At 47.5% G+C, this 19,853-nt stretch overlaps 1 protein-coding gene across 1 annotated transcript in view; it reads right to left on the bottom strand.

Moving 5' to 3' along the window:
• The window catches only part of LOC135476300 (uncharacterized), a 48,459-nt gene extending 28,709 nt beyond the window's left edge, over window positions 1–19,750 (bottom strand). Inside the window, exons 1-6 of the mRNA XM_064756288.1 lie at window positions 19,587–19,750; window positions 4,390–4,553; window positions 3,826–3,932; window positions 2,696–2,815; window positions 1,872–1,976; window positions 431–510 (exon numbers count right to left, since the gene is read on the bottom strand). Coding sequence (XP_064612358.1) covers window positions 431–510; window positions 1,872–1,976; window positions 2,696–2,815; window positions 3,826–3,932; window positions 4,390–4,553; window positions 19,587–19,701 — 691 coding nt within the window. The 5' untranslated portion in view covers window positions 19,702–19,750. The remainder of the gene's footprint in view (window positions 1–430; window positions 511–1,871; window positions 1,977–2,695; window positions 2,816–3,825; window positions 3,933–4,389; window positions 4,554–19,586) is intronic.
• Between the last annotated feature and the right edge of the window lie 103 nt (window positions 19,751–19,853).

Below are 19,853 nucleotides of genomic sequence, written 5' to 3'. Positions count from 1 at the left end.
CAGTCTTCTTTTTCATGGACCATATGTTATGAAGTACTTGCAATTACCAACAATCTATAAGACACATATTACTGTATATACTGAAATATACGAAGGTTACTGACACCATATATTTCCGTATCCTATCACTGAGTAACCGTGTAACAAATTTATCCTGCAAAGACCCATCAATTCAGTGCAGAAGACCGATGCATAGGTGAATAGCTTCAGCGACGTGACCATTCTATTCACAACCCAAGAAAGGGAGATAACCTACTCAGCAGACACATTTGACGCTGTCTGCGTCAGACTAGAATTCTAGAATTCTGGAATTTATCTGTACCCCATGTGACCATTGCTGTCTAATGAAAAACAGAGTATTTTGTGTGATGCAGGATAATATGTCAAACAAAGCCAGTATCAAGCCTGACGGTAAGTATGACAAACATACCTGGAGCTCCTGGTAGACTCTGCACAGACATGACAGAGCATCTCACATTCAAGTTATTTATGCCACCTTCCACCGGGTCACTATAACAACCAATAATTAATGATCATCAAAGAATAAAATTTAAATTCATTTTGTCCTCATTCCTAACACCAAAATCAATACATGAAAACGAATGTGACTCCTGCATTCTACGGTATATTCTATTCATTTGCTTGTTGATGCTATACTCGCAATATTTTATATTTGACATGTTTGATGGCTGTCCGTTCTACAGGTGGAGGAAACCAGTGCTGTCAGTGATGTCAACCGCGAAACCGCAAGTGTATACTGGATGTCAACCACAGGCCCTTGGCAAGTCAATACTGGATGTTAACCACAGGCCCTTGGCAAGTCAATACTGGATGTCAACCACAGGCTCTTGGCAAGTCAATGCTGGATGTCAACCACAGGTTCTTGGCAAGTCAATACTGGATGTCAACCACAGGCCCTTGGCAAGTCAATACTGGATGTCAACCACAGGTTCTTGGCAAGTCAATGCTGGATGTCAACCACAGGTTCTTGGCAAGTCAATGCCGGATGTCAACCACAGGTTCTTGGCAAGTCAATACTGGATGTCAACCACAGGTTCTTGGCAAGAGAATACTGGATGTTAACCACAGGCTCTTGGCAAGTCAATATTGGATGTCAACCACAGGTTCTTGGCAAGTCAATACTGGATGTCAACCACAGGTTCTTGGCAAGTCAATACTGGATGTCAACCACAGGCTCTTGGCAAGTCAATACTGGGTGTCAACCACAAGTTCTTGGCAAGTCAATACTGGATGTCAACCACAGGCTCTTGGCAAGTCAATATTGGATGTTAACCACAGCCTCTTGGCAAGTCAATGCTGGATGTCAACCACAGGTTCTTGGCAAGTCAATACTGGACGTCAACCACAGGCCCTTGGCATGTCAATACTGGACGTCAACCACAGGCTCTTAGCAAGTTAATACTACACGTCAACCATAGGCCCTTGCCAAGTCATTACTAGATGTCAACCACAGGCCCTTGGCAAGTCAATAGTACATATCAATCACAGGCCCTTGGTAAGTAGACTAGATGCCCAATACTAGATGTCAACCACACTTCTGGCTTCTGGCACCCCAATACTGCCTATACCTTAATTCCTCAACCTTTTCACATATTCAAGAGCAACTTTAAGTGCAATTCATGCACATTCTTACTTTGATTTTCAAAAGAAAACTAAAATGGTTGGATTGGCCAGTGTCAGAGGTTCAGAGAATATGTCTGAATAGGCAGCTTGCTAACATGTCAAATTGTTGAAAAATTACAGTTGATATAACCATGACAGCCACGTTATTTTGGTAAAAATTTTGGTACCTACAAACATAGGTGATACCACACAATCATTGCAATGTGAACAAAGAATAACAATATTACCTAAATTCCAGTTCAAAGTTTGATGCATTCAGCTGATATTGATTGGGAACAATAGATACGCTCTGGCAGAAGTTGACTGTGGGTGAGGGTTTCACCTGAAACAGCCTGAAAACATGGGAATGAAACATGCTCAGACAAAAACAATAAAGTATGTTCAAATGTCCAATACACATTTTATGTTTCTTCCTTGTGTTAACTTTAGAAAGCTCCTAATGCTGTGTTTGTGTGACTAAAGAGAAAATCTATAGCATTTCAAGAAGGCACTATATCTGTTTATGGTATTTATTTCAGGTATATATGTTTATAAGTAGGAAACTTAGAGTACAAAGTGTAAACCATTGCCCTTCACTAGGTATCTGATTAACTTTCTGATGTAAGACCGCAGCCAAACTAGAGAGAGCTGAATTTGAACTTGTGACCTCCTTCACCTGCGCAGCTTCAGCTTCATAAGAGGAAACTAAAGTACAGTGTTAACCATTACCCTTCACCAGGTATCTGATTAGCTTTCAGAGGTATAACCATGGGCAAGCTGGCGAGATCTGGATTTGAACTTGTGACCTCATGCACCTGCACAGCTCTCAAGCCGACTTAGCTACTACATGTACTCGTTTTTTTTTTTCATGAAATTTTTGCTCCAGTTATTTTCTGACATAAAAACTGCAGGCAAATAAGCGAGAGCTGGAGTTGAGCTTGCGACCTTGTCCATCTGCACTGCACCTAACTAGTACATGTTTTTTTTTTTTGCTCTAGTTATTTGCAAATGTGCAAAAAAAGTGGCAATAAAATATTTAGTATGCTCAGCCATGATTAAAGCAAAAACTTACACTGTATTACTCCATGATGTGTCTTTGGTAAACTGTGGGGCATTGGTATTCCCCACAGGGGGTGGTACTTGAGATTCTCCATAACATCTCACATTTATACCACGACCAACCACAAAGTTACTGTGGAAAAAGTCAACATAAAACAAGTCAGGTCAGTCCCAGGCAGATATGACTGTTCTGTTGAAATCTACCTGTTGGTATAGGTAATTAGGCAATTAGTCACGAAGGAAAAAATAAGAAGTTTGTGAAACGCACAGAACGGCTCTCTCATGCTGTATGTGGCAAAATGCCTTAACATGAACATAGGCTGCTGAAACTGTGATATGCTTTTGTACACGATCAAGTAGGTGTTGTTTTTGAAGAATGAACAAGATCACATTGTCAGATTATCCTCATTCCTGAACCTTATCGCATAGGAAAGACCAACTTTTAGCACATTTTATGCACATTTTTAATTTGATTCTTTCTTGTTTTTGTCCTGCAAGGTGTACTTCTCTCGCAAATTGCCATCAAATTACAACAAAAAGCGCAATTTCCTCCCATATTTAAAAGTCACACGACAGAAAACTTTTACAGCCATAAAGCTCAAAATCGCCGGATGAAAAGGGCTACACATGTACTCTGTGTGTGTGCAAAAAGCTCTCTTAATATTAAGCACAGGATGTGCAGGGCTTCAAAATTTGATAAAGGGCCGATTTACTATATATGGCACATTTACACCTATATGCTGTATATAATGTATACAACGCATTCGTGTGTAGAATTGCTGTTCAAATATTGCTACCCGACAAAGTCTGATACCCTGATCTAACATCGGGTCTTATTTCTTTCCTGCGATGCATTCTATTGTCGAAAATTGCGATCAAAGTGTAAAAAAAGTGCAATTTTCCCCCTATTTACAGGTCACATCAATAAAAAACTGTTGCACCTGTAACCTTGAAAAGGCAGTATATGTACTGTGTGAGTGCTGAAATTGACTTCAAATGTAACCCAAAAAAATGTTACAGACATGCACATACTGGCCCTACTGGTTTTGAAACAAATTAACTTTATTAGAAAATTTACTGTATACTTTGTGTGAACATTTTTGCATTCATGTAGTGGTCTTAATTAGAATTCTATGCACATACTTGGCAATAACATTTGAATAATTTGTTGACGATCCTAAGGTGACAGATTGGAATGTGGCGGATGAATATCCATCGGTGATAAACACTGGCTCGCAATTTACAGCAACCTACAAAACCACAATTGATGCAAAACAGATGAGACATGACAAAAATCAAAAACACTATAATCACTATAATCGCCAACAGAAGTATCATTTGAAAATACTTTCAAACACAAGAAAGCTATCATTTTCCATCCATCGTTTTATCTGCTCTCCATTAACATGTCCTAGAATTAGTAAGGACAGGTAAGGGAGAGAACTGTGCAGGAGGGACTAAGTCTGCTACACATGTATGATCACAGCATGGTATTACCATCGGGCCTAATAAAGTCACTCTGATAATTTACAGCATGCCTCAAAAATGATTAATAACTTTTCATCTTCTGCTGATGACCTTGTACCTTAAACGGGTGCTATCATTATTTACTAGTTATATGACTCACGAATTCTTGAAGTTAAATACACCCAAACAGACATATGAAATGTGAATGGGCAATCCATTAACACAGAAATCATCACTCACATCATGAGTTATAGGCACAGACTGTGATGGGTTGGTATCATTGAAGGCTTCAATATATACAGGGAAGAGGCCATTTGTTTCATGAACAAAGAAAATGAAGTCTTCAGGACTTGGTGATGTCAAATTGAGGAATGGTGGAAACCCGATGAAAACCTTGCCAACTCCTGAAAAGAAAGGAAACAAAGAACATATAACTCAAGACTGGACAGATATTATTTGCCACTGTCTGAAATGTTAAAAAGAAGTTATTTTAAGCAATTACAACTGACAATAACATTTTTCAAGTTAAATGTGTTCCCTCCTTGCTTTTCAATTCTGGCATTTACCTGGTTGGTCAATTAACCTGTGTATAATTGATTGATGTTTAACTCTTTCAACTAGAACTTACGTTTTGTCTCATGTACATATTTCTTCTCAATCTTTGATTTGTTAATCCCACTGTTCTCTGATTAAAAGAGTTTTAATTAATTGACTATCATTCACTTTGAAATACAGCTCAACCGGATCCTAACCATCAATCCTACGCCCATTGTGGTTGGATGGACTGTGTTTCAAACACCCACTATACTCTGACACTGGCCAGAACCTGATCAAACACGCTGTTGTCCTCCACTTAACACCCTTGTAAGGCCTGCGTAGGGACGACCTATGATCTGCCGACAGTCCATACATGGTGGCGCCATAGTCAGCGTATCATTTTATGACTTTCACTCACTTGCGAGTTTGATGTAACGACATCGGACGTGCACTGTAGGCCTTGTAATATTCGGGCAATCGAGTTTCAAGCTGTAAATACCAGCCTCGTACCTGTACTATTTAAATTGTTAAAATGATTCTAAGTTATAATGCCACTTGCTCTACAAATTTTGAAACTTTATTACCACTTTTGAACTTGACATTTACACAGACAAGGCTGATATTTTGTGAAAGGTAATTACTTGAGCTATTCTAAAGTAACAGCAAAACCTGGATTGGAATTGCACTAACAAATTCTTTTATTGGTGCTAAAAAACTCCAATTTTGTTTCTTTCTTTGGGATATTTTCATAATTTATACATTCATAGGTAGAGAAATATTCTCAAAATATGTAATACATTGTATAGCTTGCAAGGTTTAGGATACATATATAGGCCTAGGGCCTACATCGCATGTGTTCATGCCTACATGCATATAAAGGCTACATATGATTGTGCTTGTCATGCACACACTTATAATTAACACGTTTTTGTGCTTATAAAAATTAATAAAGCATTAATGTGCAGACCTTTATACATGTTCGTGGTTTGAATTTTATAAATTGTAGGCCTTATGTGATGTACCGACATGACTCATTACTGATATGACTCATTACCGACATGACTCATTACTGATATGACCCATTACATGTACATTTTCAACATATGTTTTTTCAAAGCGCCTTTTGTTATATAATTCTGAAACACTGCCATGGTTGCATAGAGCTGTCACATACAACCAGGAAAGCAATGTGTTGCATATACACATAGACCATGGGCCAACAGTCTGCCGATGGTCGGCCGACGGTCTGCGTACAATGGCTGGAGGATCGCATCATGATACGCATATGAAGGTACATGGTCGGCATATCGCACATAGACCATGGGCCAACAGTCTGCTGATGGTCGGCCGACGGTCTGCGTACAATGGCTCGAGGATCGCATCTTGATATGCATATGAAGGTACATGGTCGGCATATCGCACATAGACCATGGGCCAACAGTCTGCTGATGGTTGGCCGATGGTCTGCGTACAATGGCTGGAGGATCGCATCATGACATGCATATGAAGGTACATGGTCGGCATATCGCACATAGACCATGGGCCAACAGTCTGCTGATGGTCGGCCAACGGTCTGCGTACAATGGCTGGAGGATCGCATCATGACATGCATATGAAGGTACATGGTCGGCATATCGCACATAGACCATGGGCCAACAGTCTGCTGATGGTCGGCCAACGGTCTGCGTACAATGGCTGGAGGATCGCATCATGATATGCATATGAAGGTACATGGTCGGCATATCGCACATAGACCATGGGCCAACAGTCTGCTGATGGTCGGCCGACGGTCTGCGTACAATGGCTGGAGGATCGCATCATGATACGCATATGAAGGTACATGGTCGGCATATCGCACATAGACCATGGGCCAACAGTCTGCTGATGGTCGGCCGACGGTCTGCGTACAATGGCTGGAGGATCGCATCATGATACGCATATGAAGGTACATGGTCGGCATATCGCACATAGACCATGGGCCAACAGTCTGCTGATGGTCGGCCGATGGTCTGCGTACAATGGCTGGAGGATCGCATCATGATATGCATATGAAGGTACATGGTCGGCATATCGTACATAGACCATGGGCCAACAGTCTGCTGATGGTCGGCCGACGGTCTGCGTACAATGGCTGGAGGATCGCATCATGATAGGCATATGAAGGTACATGGTCGGCATATCGTACATAGACCATGGGCCAACAGTCTGCTGATGGTCGGCCGACGGTCTGCGTACAATGGCTGGAGGATCGCATCATGATATGCATATGAAGGTACATGGTCGGCATATCGTACATACACCATGGGCCAACAGTCTGCTGATGGTTGGCCGATGGTCTGCGTACAATGGCTGGAGGATCGCATCATGATACGCATATGAAGGTACATGGTCGGCATATCGCACATAGACCATGGGCCAACAGTCTGCTGATGGTCGGCTGACGGTCTGCGTACAATGGCTGGAGGATCGCATCATGATATGCATATGAAGGTACATGGTCGGCATATCGCACATAGACCATGGGCCAACAGTCTGCTGATGGTTGACCGATGGTCTACGTACAATGGCTGGAGGATCGCATCATGATACGCATATGAAGGTACATGGTCGGCATATCGCACATAGACCATGGGCCAACAGTCTGCTGATGGTCGGCCGACGGTCTGCGTACAATGGCTGGAGGATCGCATCATGATATGCATATGAAGGTACATGGTCGGCATATCGCACATAGACCATGGGCCAACAGTCTGCTGATGGTCGGCCGACATTCTGCGTACAATGGCTGGAGGATCGCATCATGATATGCATATGAAGGTACATGGTCGGCATATCGCACAAAGACCATGGGCCAACAGTCAGCTGATGGTCAGCCGACGCTCCTTGTACAATGGCTGGAGGATCGTGTCATGATACGCATATGAAGGTACATGGTCGGCATATCGCACATAGACCATGGGCCAACAGTCTGCGGATGGTCGGCCGACGGTCTGCGTACAATGGCTGGAGGATCGCATCATGATACGCATATGAAGGTACATGGTCGGCATATCGCACATAGACCATGGGCCAACAGTCTGCTGATGGTCGGCCGATGGTCTGCGTACAATGGCTGGAGGATCGCATCATGATACGCATATGAAGGTACATGGTCGGCATATCGCACATAGACCATGGGCCAACAGTCTGCTGATGGTCGGCCGACGGTCTGCGTACAATGGCTGGAGGATCGCATCATGATATGCATATGAAGGTACATGGTCGGCATATCGTACATAGACCATGGGCCAACAGTCTGCTGATGGTCGGCCGATGGTCTGCGTACAATGGCTGGAGGATCGCATCATGATACGCATATGAAGGTACATGGTCGGCATATCGCACATAGACCATGGGCCAACAGTCTGCTGATGGTCGGCCGACGGTCTGCGTACAATGGCTGGAGGATCGCATCATGATATGCATATGAAGGTACATGGTCGGCATATCGCACATAGACCATGGGCCAACAGTCTGCTGATGGTTGGCCGATGGTCTGCGTACAATGGCTGGAGGATCGCATCATGATACGCATATGAAGGTACATGGTCGGCATATCGCACATAGACCATGGGCCAACAGTCTGCTGATGGTCGGCCGACGGTCTGCGTACAATGGCTGGAGGATCGCATCATGATATGCATATGAAGGTACATGGTCGGCATATCGCACATAGACCATGGGCCAACAGTCTGCTGATGGTTGGCCGATGGTCTGCGTACAATGGCTGGAGGATCGCATCATGATACGCATATGAAGGTACATGGTCGGCATATCGTACATAGACCATGGGCCAACAGTCTGCTGATGGTCGGCCGACGGTCTGCGTACAATGGCTGGAGGATCGCATCATGATATGCATATGAAGGTACATGGTCGGCATATCGCACATAGACCATGGGCCAACAGTCTGCTGATGGTCGGCCGACATTCTGCGTACAATGGCTGGAGGATCGCATCATGATATGCATATGAAGGTACATGGTCGGCATATCGCACAAAGACCATGGGCCAACAGTCAGCTGATGGTCAGCCGACGCTCCTTGTACAATGGCTGGAGGATCGTGTCATGATACGCATATGAAGGTACATGGTCGGCATATCGCACATAGACCATGGGCCAACAGTCTGCGGATGGTCGGCCGACGGTCTGCGTACAATGGCTGGAGGATCGCATCATGATACGCATATGAAGGTACATGGTCGGCATATCGCACATAGACCATGGGCCAACAGTCTGCTGATGGTCGGCCGATGGTCTGCGTACAATGGCTGGAGGATCGCATCATGATACGCATATGAAGGTACATGGTCGGCATATCGCACATAGACCATGGGCCAACAGTCTGCTGATGGTCGGCCGACGGTCTGCGTACAATGGCTGGAGGATCGCATCATGATATGCATATGAAGGTACATGGTCGGCATATCGTACATAGACCATGGGCCAACAGTCTGCTGATGGTCGGCCGATGGTCTGCGTACAATGGCTGGAGGATCGCATCATGATACGCATATGAAGGTACATGGTCGGCATATCGCACATAGACCATGGGCCAACAGTCTGCTGATGGTCGGCCGACGGTCTGCGTACAATGGCTGGAGGATCGCATCATGATATGCATATGAAGGTACATGGTCGGCATATCGCACATAGACCATGGGCCAACAGTCTGCTGATGGTTGGCCGATGGTCTGCGTACAATGGCTGGAGGATCGCATCATGATACGCATATGAAGGTACATGGTCGGCATATCGCACATAGACCATGGGCCAACAGTCTGCTGATGGTCGGCCGACGGTCTGCGTACAATGGCTGGAGGATCGCATCATGATATGCATATGAAGGTACATGGTCGGCATATCGCACATAGACCATGGGCCAACAGTCTGCTGATGGTTGGCCGATGGTCTGCGTACAATGGCTGGAGGATCGCATCATGATACGCATATGAAGGTACATGGTCGGCATATCGTACATAGACCATGGGCCAACAGTCTGCTGATGGTGGGCCGACGGTCTGCGTACAATGGCTGGAGGATCGCATCATGATATGCATATGAAGGTACATGGTCGGCATATCGCACATAGACCATGGGCCAACAGTCTGCTGATGGTCGGCCGACAGTCTGCGTACAATGGCTGGAGGATCGCATCATGATATGCATATGAAGGTACATGGTCGGCATATCACACAAAGACCATGGGCCAACAGTCAGCTGATGGTCAGCCGACGCTCCTTGTACAATGGCTGGAGGATCGTGTCATGATACGCATATGAAGGTACATGGTCGGCATATCGCACATAGACCATGGGCCAACAGTCTGCGGATGGTCGGCCGATGGTCTGCGTACAATGGCTGGAGGATCGCATCATGATATGCATATGAAGGTACATGGTCGGCATATCGTACATAGACCATGGGCCAACAGTCTGCTGATTGTCGGCCAACAGTCCTGCATGCAATGGCTGGAGGATCGCATCATGATATGCATATGAAGGTACATGGTCGGCATATCGCACATAGACCATGGGCCAAAAGTCTGCTGATGGTCGGCCGACGGTCTGCGTACAATCGCATCATGATATGCATATGAAGGTACATGGTCGGCATATCGCACATAGACCATGGGCCAACAGTCTGCTGATGGTCGGCCGACAGTCTGCGTACAATGGCTGGAGGATCGCATCATGATATGCATATGAAGGTACATGGTCGGCATATCGCACAAAGACCATGGGCCAACAGTCAGCTGATGGTCAGCCGACGCTCCTTGTACAATGGCTGGAGGATCGTGTCATGATATGCATATGAAGGTACATGGTCGGCATATCGCACATAGACCATGGGCCAACAGTCTGCTGATGGTCGGCCGACGGTCTGCGTACAATGGCTGGAGGATCGCATCATGATATGCATATGAAGGTACATGGTCGGCATATCGTACATAGACCATGGGCCAACAGTCTGCTGATTGTCGGCCAACAGTCTGCGTGCAATGGCTGGAGGATCGCATCATGATATGCATATGAAGGTACATGGTCGGCATATCGCACATAGACCATGGGCCAAAAGTCTGCTGATGGTCGGCCGACGGTCTGCGTACAATCGCATCATGATATGCATATGAAGGTACATGGTCGGCATATCGCACATAGACCATGGGCCAACAGTCTGCTGATGGTCAGCCGACGGTCTGCGTACAATGGCAGGAGGATCGCATCATGATATGCATATGAAGGTACATGGTCGGCATATCGCACATAGACCATGGGCCAACAGTCTGCTGATGGTTGACTGACGGTCTGCGTACAATGGCTGGAGGATCGCATCATGATATGCACATGAAGGTACATGGTCGGCATATCGCACATAGACCATGGGCCAACAGTCTGCTGATGGTCGGCCGACGGTCTGCGTACAATGGCTGGAGGATCGCATCATGATATGCATATGAAGGTACATGGTCGGCATATCGCACATAGACCATGGGCCAACAGTCTGCTGATGGTCGGCCGACAGTCTGCGTACAATGGCTGGAGGATCGCATCATGATATGCATATGAAGGTACATGGTCGGCATATCACACAAAGACCATGGGCCAACAGTCAGCTGATGGTCAGCCGACGCTCCTTGTACAATGGCTGGAGGATCGTGTCATGATACGCATATGAAGGTACATGGTCGGCATATCGCACATAGACCATGGGACAACAGTCTGCGGATGGTCGGCCGATGGTCTGCGTACAATGGCTGGAGGATCGCATCATGATATGCATATGAAGGTACATGGTCGGCATATCGTACATAGACCATGGGCCAACAGTCTGCTGATTGTCGGCCAACAGTCTGCATGCAATGGCTGGAGGATCGCATCATGATATGCATATGAAGGTACATGGTCGGCATATCGCACATAGACCATGGGCCAAAAGTCTGCTGATGGTCGGCCGACGGTCTGCGTACAATCGCATCATGATATGCATATGAAGGTACATGGTCGGCATATCGCACATAGACCTTGGGCCAACAGTCTGCTGATGGTCGGCCGACAGTCTGCGTACAATGGCTGGAGGATCGCATCATGATATGCATATGAAGGTACATGGTCGGCATATCGTACAAAGACCATGGGCCAACAGTCAGCTGATGGTCAGCCGACGCTCCTTGTACAATGGCTGGAGGATTGTGTCATGATATGCATATGAAGGTACATGGTCGGCATATCGCACATAGACCATGGGCCAACAGTCTGCTGATGGTCGGCCGACGGTCTGCGTACAATGGCTGGAGGATCGCATCATGATACGCATATGAAGGTACATGGTCGGCATATCGCACATAGACCATGGGCCAACAGTCTGCTGATGGTCGGCCGACGGTCTGCGTACAATGGCTGGAGGATCGCATCATGATAGGCATATGAAGGTACATGGTCGGCATATCGCACATAGACCATGGGCCAACAGTCTGCTGATGGTTGGCCGATGGTCTGCGTACAATGGCTGGAGGATCGCATCATGATACGCATATGAAGGTACATGGTCGGCATATCGCACATAGACCATGGGCCAACAGTCTGCTGATGGTCGGCCGACGGTCTGCGTACAATGGCTGGAGGATCGCATCATGATATGCATATGAAGGTACATGGTCGGCATATCGCACATAGACCATGGGCCAACAGTCTGCTGATGGTGGGCCGACGGTCTGCGTACAATGGCTGGAGGATCGCATCAAGATAAGCATATGAAGGTACATGGTCGGCATATCGTACATAGACCATGGGCCAACAGTCTGCTGATGGTGGGCCGACGGTCTGCGTACAATGGCTGGAGGATCGCATCATGATATGCATATGAAGGTACATGGTCGGCATATCGCACATAAACCGTGGGCCAACAGTCTGCTGATGGTCGGCCGACAGTCTGCGTACAATGGCTGGAGGATCGCATCATGATATGCATATGAAGGTACATGGTCGGCATATCACACAAAGACCATGGGCCAACAGTCAGCTGATGGTCAGCCGACGCTCCTTGTACAATGGCTGGAGGATCGTGTCATGATACGCATATGAAGGTACATGGTCGGCATATCGCACATAGACCATGGGCCAACAGTCTGCGGATGGTCGGCCGATGGTCTGCGTACAATGGCTGGAGGATCGCATCATGATATGCATATGAAGGTACATGGTCGGCATATCGTACATAGACCATGGGCCAACAGTCTGCTGATTGTCGGCCAACAGTCTGCATGCAATGGCTGGAGGATCGCATCATGATATGCATATGAAGGTACATGGTCGGCATATCGCACATAGACCATGGGCCAAAAGTCTGCTGATGGTCGGCCGACGGTCTGCGTACAATCGCATCATGATATGCATATGAAGGTACATGGTCGGCATATCGCACATAGACCATGGGCCAACAGTCTGCTGATGGTCGGCCGACAGTCTGCGTACAATGGCTGGAGGATCGCATCATGATATGCATATGAAGGTACATGGTCGGCATATCGCACAAAGACCATGGGCCAACAGTCAGCTGATGGTCAGCCGACGCTCCTTGTACAATGGCTGGAGGATCGTGTCATGATATGCATATGAAGGTACATGGTCGGCATATCGCACATAGACCATGGGCCAACAGTCTGCTGATGGTCGGCCGACGGTCTGCGTACAATGGCTGGAGGATCGCATCATGATATGCATATGAAGGTACATGGTCGGCATATCGTACATAGACCATGGGCCAACAGTCTGCTGATTGTCGGCCAACAGTCTGCGTGCAATGGCTGGAGGATCGCATCATGATATGCATATGAAGGTACATGGTCGGCATATCGCACATAGACCATGGGCCAAAAGTCTGCTGATGGTCGGCCGACGGTCTGCGTACAATCGCATCATGATATGCATATGAAGGTACATGGTCGGCATATCGCACATAGACCATGGGCCAACAGTCTGCTGATGGTCGGCCGACGGTCTGTGTACAATGGCAGGAGGATCGCATCATGATATGCATATGAAGGTACATGGTCGGCATATCGCACATAGACCATGGGCCAACAGTCTGCTGATGGTCAGCCGACGGTCTGCGTACAATGGCAGGAGGATCGCATCATGATACGCATATGAAGGTACATGGTCGGCATATCGCACATAGACCATGGGCCAACAGTCTGCTGATGGTTGACTGACGGTCTGCGTACAATGGCTGGAGGATCGCATCATGATATGCACATGAAGGTACATGGTCGGCATATCGCACATAGACCATGGGCCAACAGTCTGCGAATGGTCGGCCGACGGTCTGCGTACAATGGCTGGAGGATCGCATCATGATATGCATATGAAGGTACATGGTCGGCATATCGCACATAGACCATGGGCCAACAGTCTGCTGATGGTCGGCCGACAGTCTGCGTACAATGGCTGGAGGATCGCATCATGATATGCATATGAAGGTACATGGTCGGCATATCACACAAAGACCATGGGCCAACAGTCAGCTGATGGTCAGCCGACGCTCCTTGTACAATGGCTGGAGGATCGTGTCATGATACGCATATGAAGGTACATGGTCGGCATATCGCACATAGACCATGGGCCAACAGTCTGCGGATGGTCGGCCGATGGTCTGCGTACAATGGCTGGAGGATCGCATCATGATATGCATATGAAGGTACATGGTCGGCATATCGTACATAGACCATGGGCCAACAGTCTGCTGATTGTCGGCCAACAGTCTGCATGCAATGGCTGGAGGATCGCATCATGATATGCATATGAAGGTACATGGTCGGCATATCGCACATAGACCATGGGCCAAAAGTCTGCTGATGGTCGGCCGACGGTCTGCGTACAATCGCATCATGATATGCATATGAAGGTACATGGTCGGCATATCGCACATAGACCATGGGCCAACAGTCTGCTGATGGTCGGCCGACAGTCTGCGTACAATGGCCGGAGGATCGCATCATGATATGCATATGAAGGTACATGGTCGGCATATCGCACAAAGACCATGGGCCAACAGTCAGCTGATGGTCAGCCGACGCTCCTTGTACAATGGCTGGAGGATCGTGTCATGATATGCATATGAAGGTACATGGTCGGCATATCGCACATAGACCATGGGCCAACAGTCTGCTGATGGTCGGCCGACGGTCTGCGTACAATGGCTGGAGGATCGCATCATGATATGCATATGAAGGTACATGGTCGGCATATCGTACATAGACCATGGGCCAACAGTCTGCTGATTGTCGGCCAACAGTCTGCGTGCAATGGCTGGAGGATCGCATCATGATATGCATATGAAGGTACATGGTCGGCATATCGCACATAGACCATGGGCCAAAAGTCTGCTGATGGTCGGCCGACGGTCTGCGTACAATCGCATCATGATATGCATATGAAGGTACATGGTCGGCATATCGCACATAGACCATGGGCCAACAGTCTGCTGATGGTCGGCCGACGGTCTGTGTACAATGGCAGGAGGATCGCATCATGATATGCATATGAAGGTACATGGTCGGCATATCGCACATAGACCATGGGCCAACAGTCTGCTGATGGTCAGCCGACGGTCTGCGTACAATGGCAGGAGGATCGCATCATGATATGCATATAAAGGTACATGGTCGGCATATCGCACATAGACCATGGGCCAACAGTCTGCTGATGGTTGACTGACGGTCTGCGTACAATGGCTGGAGGATCGCATCATGATATGCACATGAAGGTACATGGTCGGCATATCGCACATAGACCATGGGCCAACAGTCTGCGGATGGTCGGCCGACGGTCTGCGTACAATGGCTGGAGGATCGCATCATGATATGCATATGAAGGTACATGGTCGGCATATCGCACATAGACCATGGGCCAACAGTCTGCTGATGGTCGGCCAACGGTCTGCGTACAATGGCAGGAGGATCGCATCATGATATGCATATGAAGGTACATGGTCGGCATATCGCACATAGACCATGGGCCAACAGTCTGCTGATGGTCGGCCGACAGTCTGCGTACAATGGCTGGAGGATCGCATCATGATATGCATATGAAGGTACATGGTCGGCATATTGCACATAGACCATGGGCCAACAGTCTGCTGATGGTCGGCCGACAGTCTGCGTACAATGGCTGGAGGATCGCATCATGAAATGCATTTGAAGGTACATGGTTGGCATATTGTACATAGACCATGGGCCAACAGTCTGCTGATGGTTGACCGACGGTCTGCGTACAATGGCAGGAGGATCGCATCATGATATGCATATGAAGGTACATGGTTGGCATATTGTACATAGACCATGGGCCAACAGTCTGCTGATGGTCGGCCGACAGTCTGCGTACAATGGCTGGAGGATCGCATCATGAAATGCATTTGAAGGTACATGGTTGGCATATTGTACATAGACCATGGGCCAACAGTCTGCTGATTGTTGGCCGACGGTCTGCGTGCAATGGTTGGAGGATCGCATCATGATATGCATATGAAGGTACATGGTCGGCATATCGTACATAGACCATGGGCCAACAGTCTGCTGATGGTCGGCCGACGGTCTGCGTACAATCGCATCATGATATGCATATGAAGGTACATGGTCGGCATATCGCACATAGACCATGGGCCAACAGTCTGCTGATGGTCGGCCGACGGTCTGTGTACAATGGCAGGAGGATCGCATCATGATATGCATATGAAGGTACATGGTCGGCATATCGCACATAGACCATGGGCCAACAGTCTGCTGATGGTCAGCCGACGGTCTGCGTACAATGGCAGGAGGATCGCATCATGATATGCATATAAAGGTACATGGTCGGCATATCGCACATAGACCATGGGCCAACAGTCTGCTGATGGTTGACTGACGGTCTGCGTACAATGGCTGGAGGATCGCATCATGATATGCACATGAAGGTACATGGTCGGCATATCGCACATAGACCATGGGCCAACAGTCTGCGGATGGTCGGCCGACGGTCTGCGTACAATGGCTGGAGGATCGCATCATGATATGCATATGAAGGTACATGGTCGGCATATCGCACATAGACCATGGGCCAACAGTCTGCTGATGGTCGGCCAACGGTCTGCGTACAATGGCAGGAGGATCGCATCATGATATGCATATGAAGGTACATGGTCGGCATATCGCACATAGACCATGGGCCAACAGTCTGCTGATGGTCGGCCGACAGTCTGCGTACAATGGCTGGAGGATCGCATCATGATATGCATATGAAGGTACATGGTCGGCATATCGCACATAGACCATGGGCCAACAGTCTGCTGATGGTCGGCCGACGGTCTGCGTACAATGGCTGGAGGATCGCATCATGAAATGCATTTGAAGGTACATGGTTGGCATATTGTACATAGACCATGGGCCAACAGTCTGCTGATGGTTGACCGACGGTCTGCGTACAATGGCAGGAGGATCGCATCATGATATGCATATGAAGGTACATGGTTGGCATATTGTACATAGACCATGGGCCAACAGTCTGCTGATGGTCGGCCGACAGTCTGCGTACAATGGCTGGAGGATCGCATCATGAAATGCATTTGAAGGTACATGGTTGGCATATTGTACATAGACCATGGGCCAACAGTCTGCTGATGGTCGGCCGACGGTCTGCGTACAATGGCTGGAGGTTCGTGTCATGATATGCATATGAAGGTACATGGTCGGCATATCGTACATAGACCATGGGCCAACAGTCTGCTGATGGTCAGCCGACGGTCTGCGTACAATGGCTGGAGGATCGCATCATGATATGCATATGAAGGTACATGGTTGGCATATTGTACATAGACCATGGGCCAACAGTCTGCTGATGGTCGGCCGACGGCCTGCATACAATGGCTGGAGGATCGCATCATGATATGCATATGAAGGTACATGGTTGGCATATTGTACATAGACCATGGGCCAACAGTCTGCTGATGGTCGGCCGACACTCCGTGTACAATGGCTGGAGGATCGCATCATGATATGCATATGAAGGTACATGGTTGGCATATTGTACATAGACCATGGGCCAACAGTCTGCTGATGGTCGGCCGATGGTCTGCGTACAATGGCTGGAGGATCGCATCATGATATGCAAATGAAGGTACATGGTCGGCATATCGCACATAGACCATGGGCCAACAGTCTGCTGATGGTTGGCCGACAGTCTGCGTACAATGGCAGGAGGATCGCAACTTGATATGCATATGAGGGTACATGGTCAGCATATCGCACATAGACCATGGGCCAACAGTCTGCTGATGGTCGGCCGACGGTCTGCGCACAATGGCTGGAGGATCGTGTCATGATACGCATATGAAGGTACATGGTCGGCATATCGCACATAGACCATGGGCCAACAGTCTGCTGATGGTCGGCCGACGCTCCGTGTACAATGACTGGAGGATCGTGTCATGATACGCATATGAAAGTACATGGTCGGCATATCGTACATAGACCATGGGCCAACAGTCTGCTGATGGTCGGCCGACGGTCTGCGTACAATGGCTGGAGGATCGCATCATGATATGCATATGAAGGTACATGGTTGGCATATCGCACATAGACCATGGGCCAACAGTCTGCTGATGGTCGGCCGACGGTCTGCGCACAATGGCTGGAGGATCGTGTCATGATATGCATATGAAGGTACATGGTCGGCATATTGTACATAGACCATGGGCCAACAGTCTGCTGATGTTCGGCCGATGGTCTGCATACAATGGCTGGAGGATCGTGTCATGATACGCATATGAAGGTACATGGTCGGCATATCGCACATAGACCATGGGCCAACAGAGTGCTGATGGTCAGCCGACGGTCTGCGTACAATGGCTGGAGGTTCGTGTCATGATACGCATATGAAGGTACATGGTCGGCATATCGCACATAGACCATGGGCCAACAGTCTGCTGATGGTCGGCCGACGGTCTGCGTACAATGGCTGGAGGATTGCATCATGATATGCATATGAAGGTACATGGTCAGCATATCGTACATAGACCATGGGCCAACTGTCGGTGTATCACACTACACTGACCATGAACCAACCGGCCACTATGGGTGTAGGATTAATGGTTAGGATACGGCTGTACTCTAGGCAAGGAAGCAACAAATCTTCATCATTTGGCAAAGTTATGTGGTGTCTAGGCATGACAGATAAAATAAGAACATAAAGGCATTATTTTCCATAATGCACATTAAAGAGCAAACTGTTTTTTAGCCGTAGGTGGCTATTTCAGCTCCTGTCTTTATACTGGGCTGGTGGAGTATGACAGCCACAGTGGTAGCCAATGGTAAACCCTACAATTTTTCACAATGTCTGATATAAAGTCCTTTCTAATCGATGTCAAAAGTACGAAATGGATGTGAACTGTGATACTTACCTTTGCAGTCGACCATACATGTAAGATATCTACATGTAAATTCCAATCAGTAATGGCACACCTGCCCCAAATTTATTTCAAGACAATTAACTTATAGCACAACAAGTTGGCCATAAGGCTATTTTTTTTTTTTTGTTAAGGTTTAATGCACAAGTGCTGTCCACGATCCAACAAGTTTGGCATGACCCATATCTGCTGTGAACACAAAATCGCTGTGGCTTCAGCGACGGCCGTGGTGTGAATTATGGGCTTTATTGGATTACCATTACAAAATTGTTGGTGGTGATTGGAAGGGAAGATGTTACGACAGGGCTTTAACAAACCAGGTGCAAAGTACTAACTCAGCACTGCTTGGGACAACTCGAGGCTTACGATTATTTGACATGTGACAACTTGCTTTAACAACAACCACTATGCTAGTTACCTTCCACTTGTGGCAAAGACAGCAGCAACAGTAGCAAGGGCAAGCCACATTTCGAAACTAAATCTTTCATTGGTACGCTGGGCGTCAGATTTCGTCCAATATACAAACCGGTCATAATGACAGAGTTAAGTTATCTTTTCCGTGTAGACCATTGTGGTACGAAGGCCGCCATAATTCAACAAAGACCACTTTATGGTAAGGCAATAATGCCACACCACCATTGGTTAATGGCTGTTGTCGCTATCAATAGCAGACGAATTTCACGAC

This window comes from Liolophura sinensis, chromosome 10 (genome assembly GCF_032854445.1).
Source record: "Liolophura sinensis isolate JHLJ2023 chromosome 10, CUHK_Ljap_v2, whole genome shotgun sequence".
Taxonomy (NCBI): domain Eukaryota; kingdom Metazoa; phylum Mollusca; class Polyplacophora; order Chitonida; family Chitonidae; genus Liolophura; species Liolophura sinensis.
The sequence above is the reverse complement of the archived record's forward strand: the minus strand, read 5'-3'. Positions and strand labels throughout refer to the sequence as shown.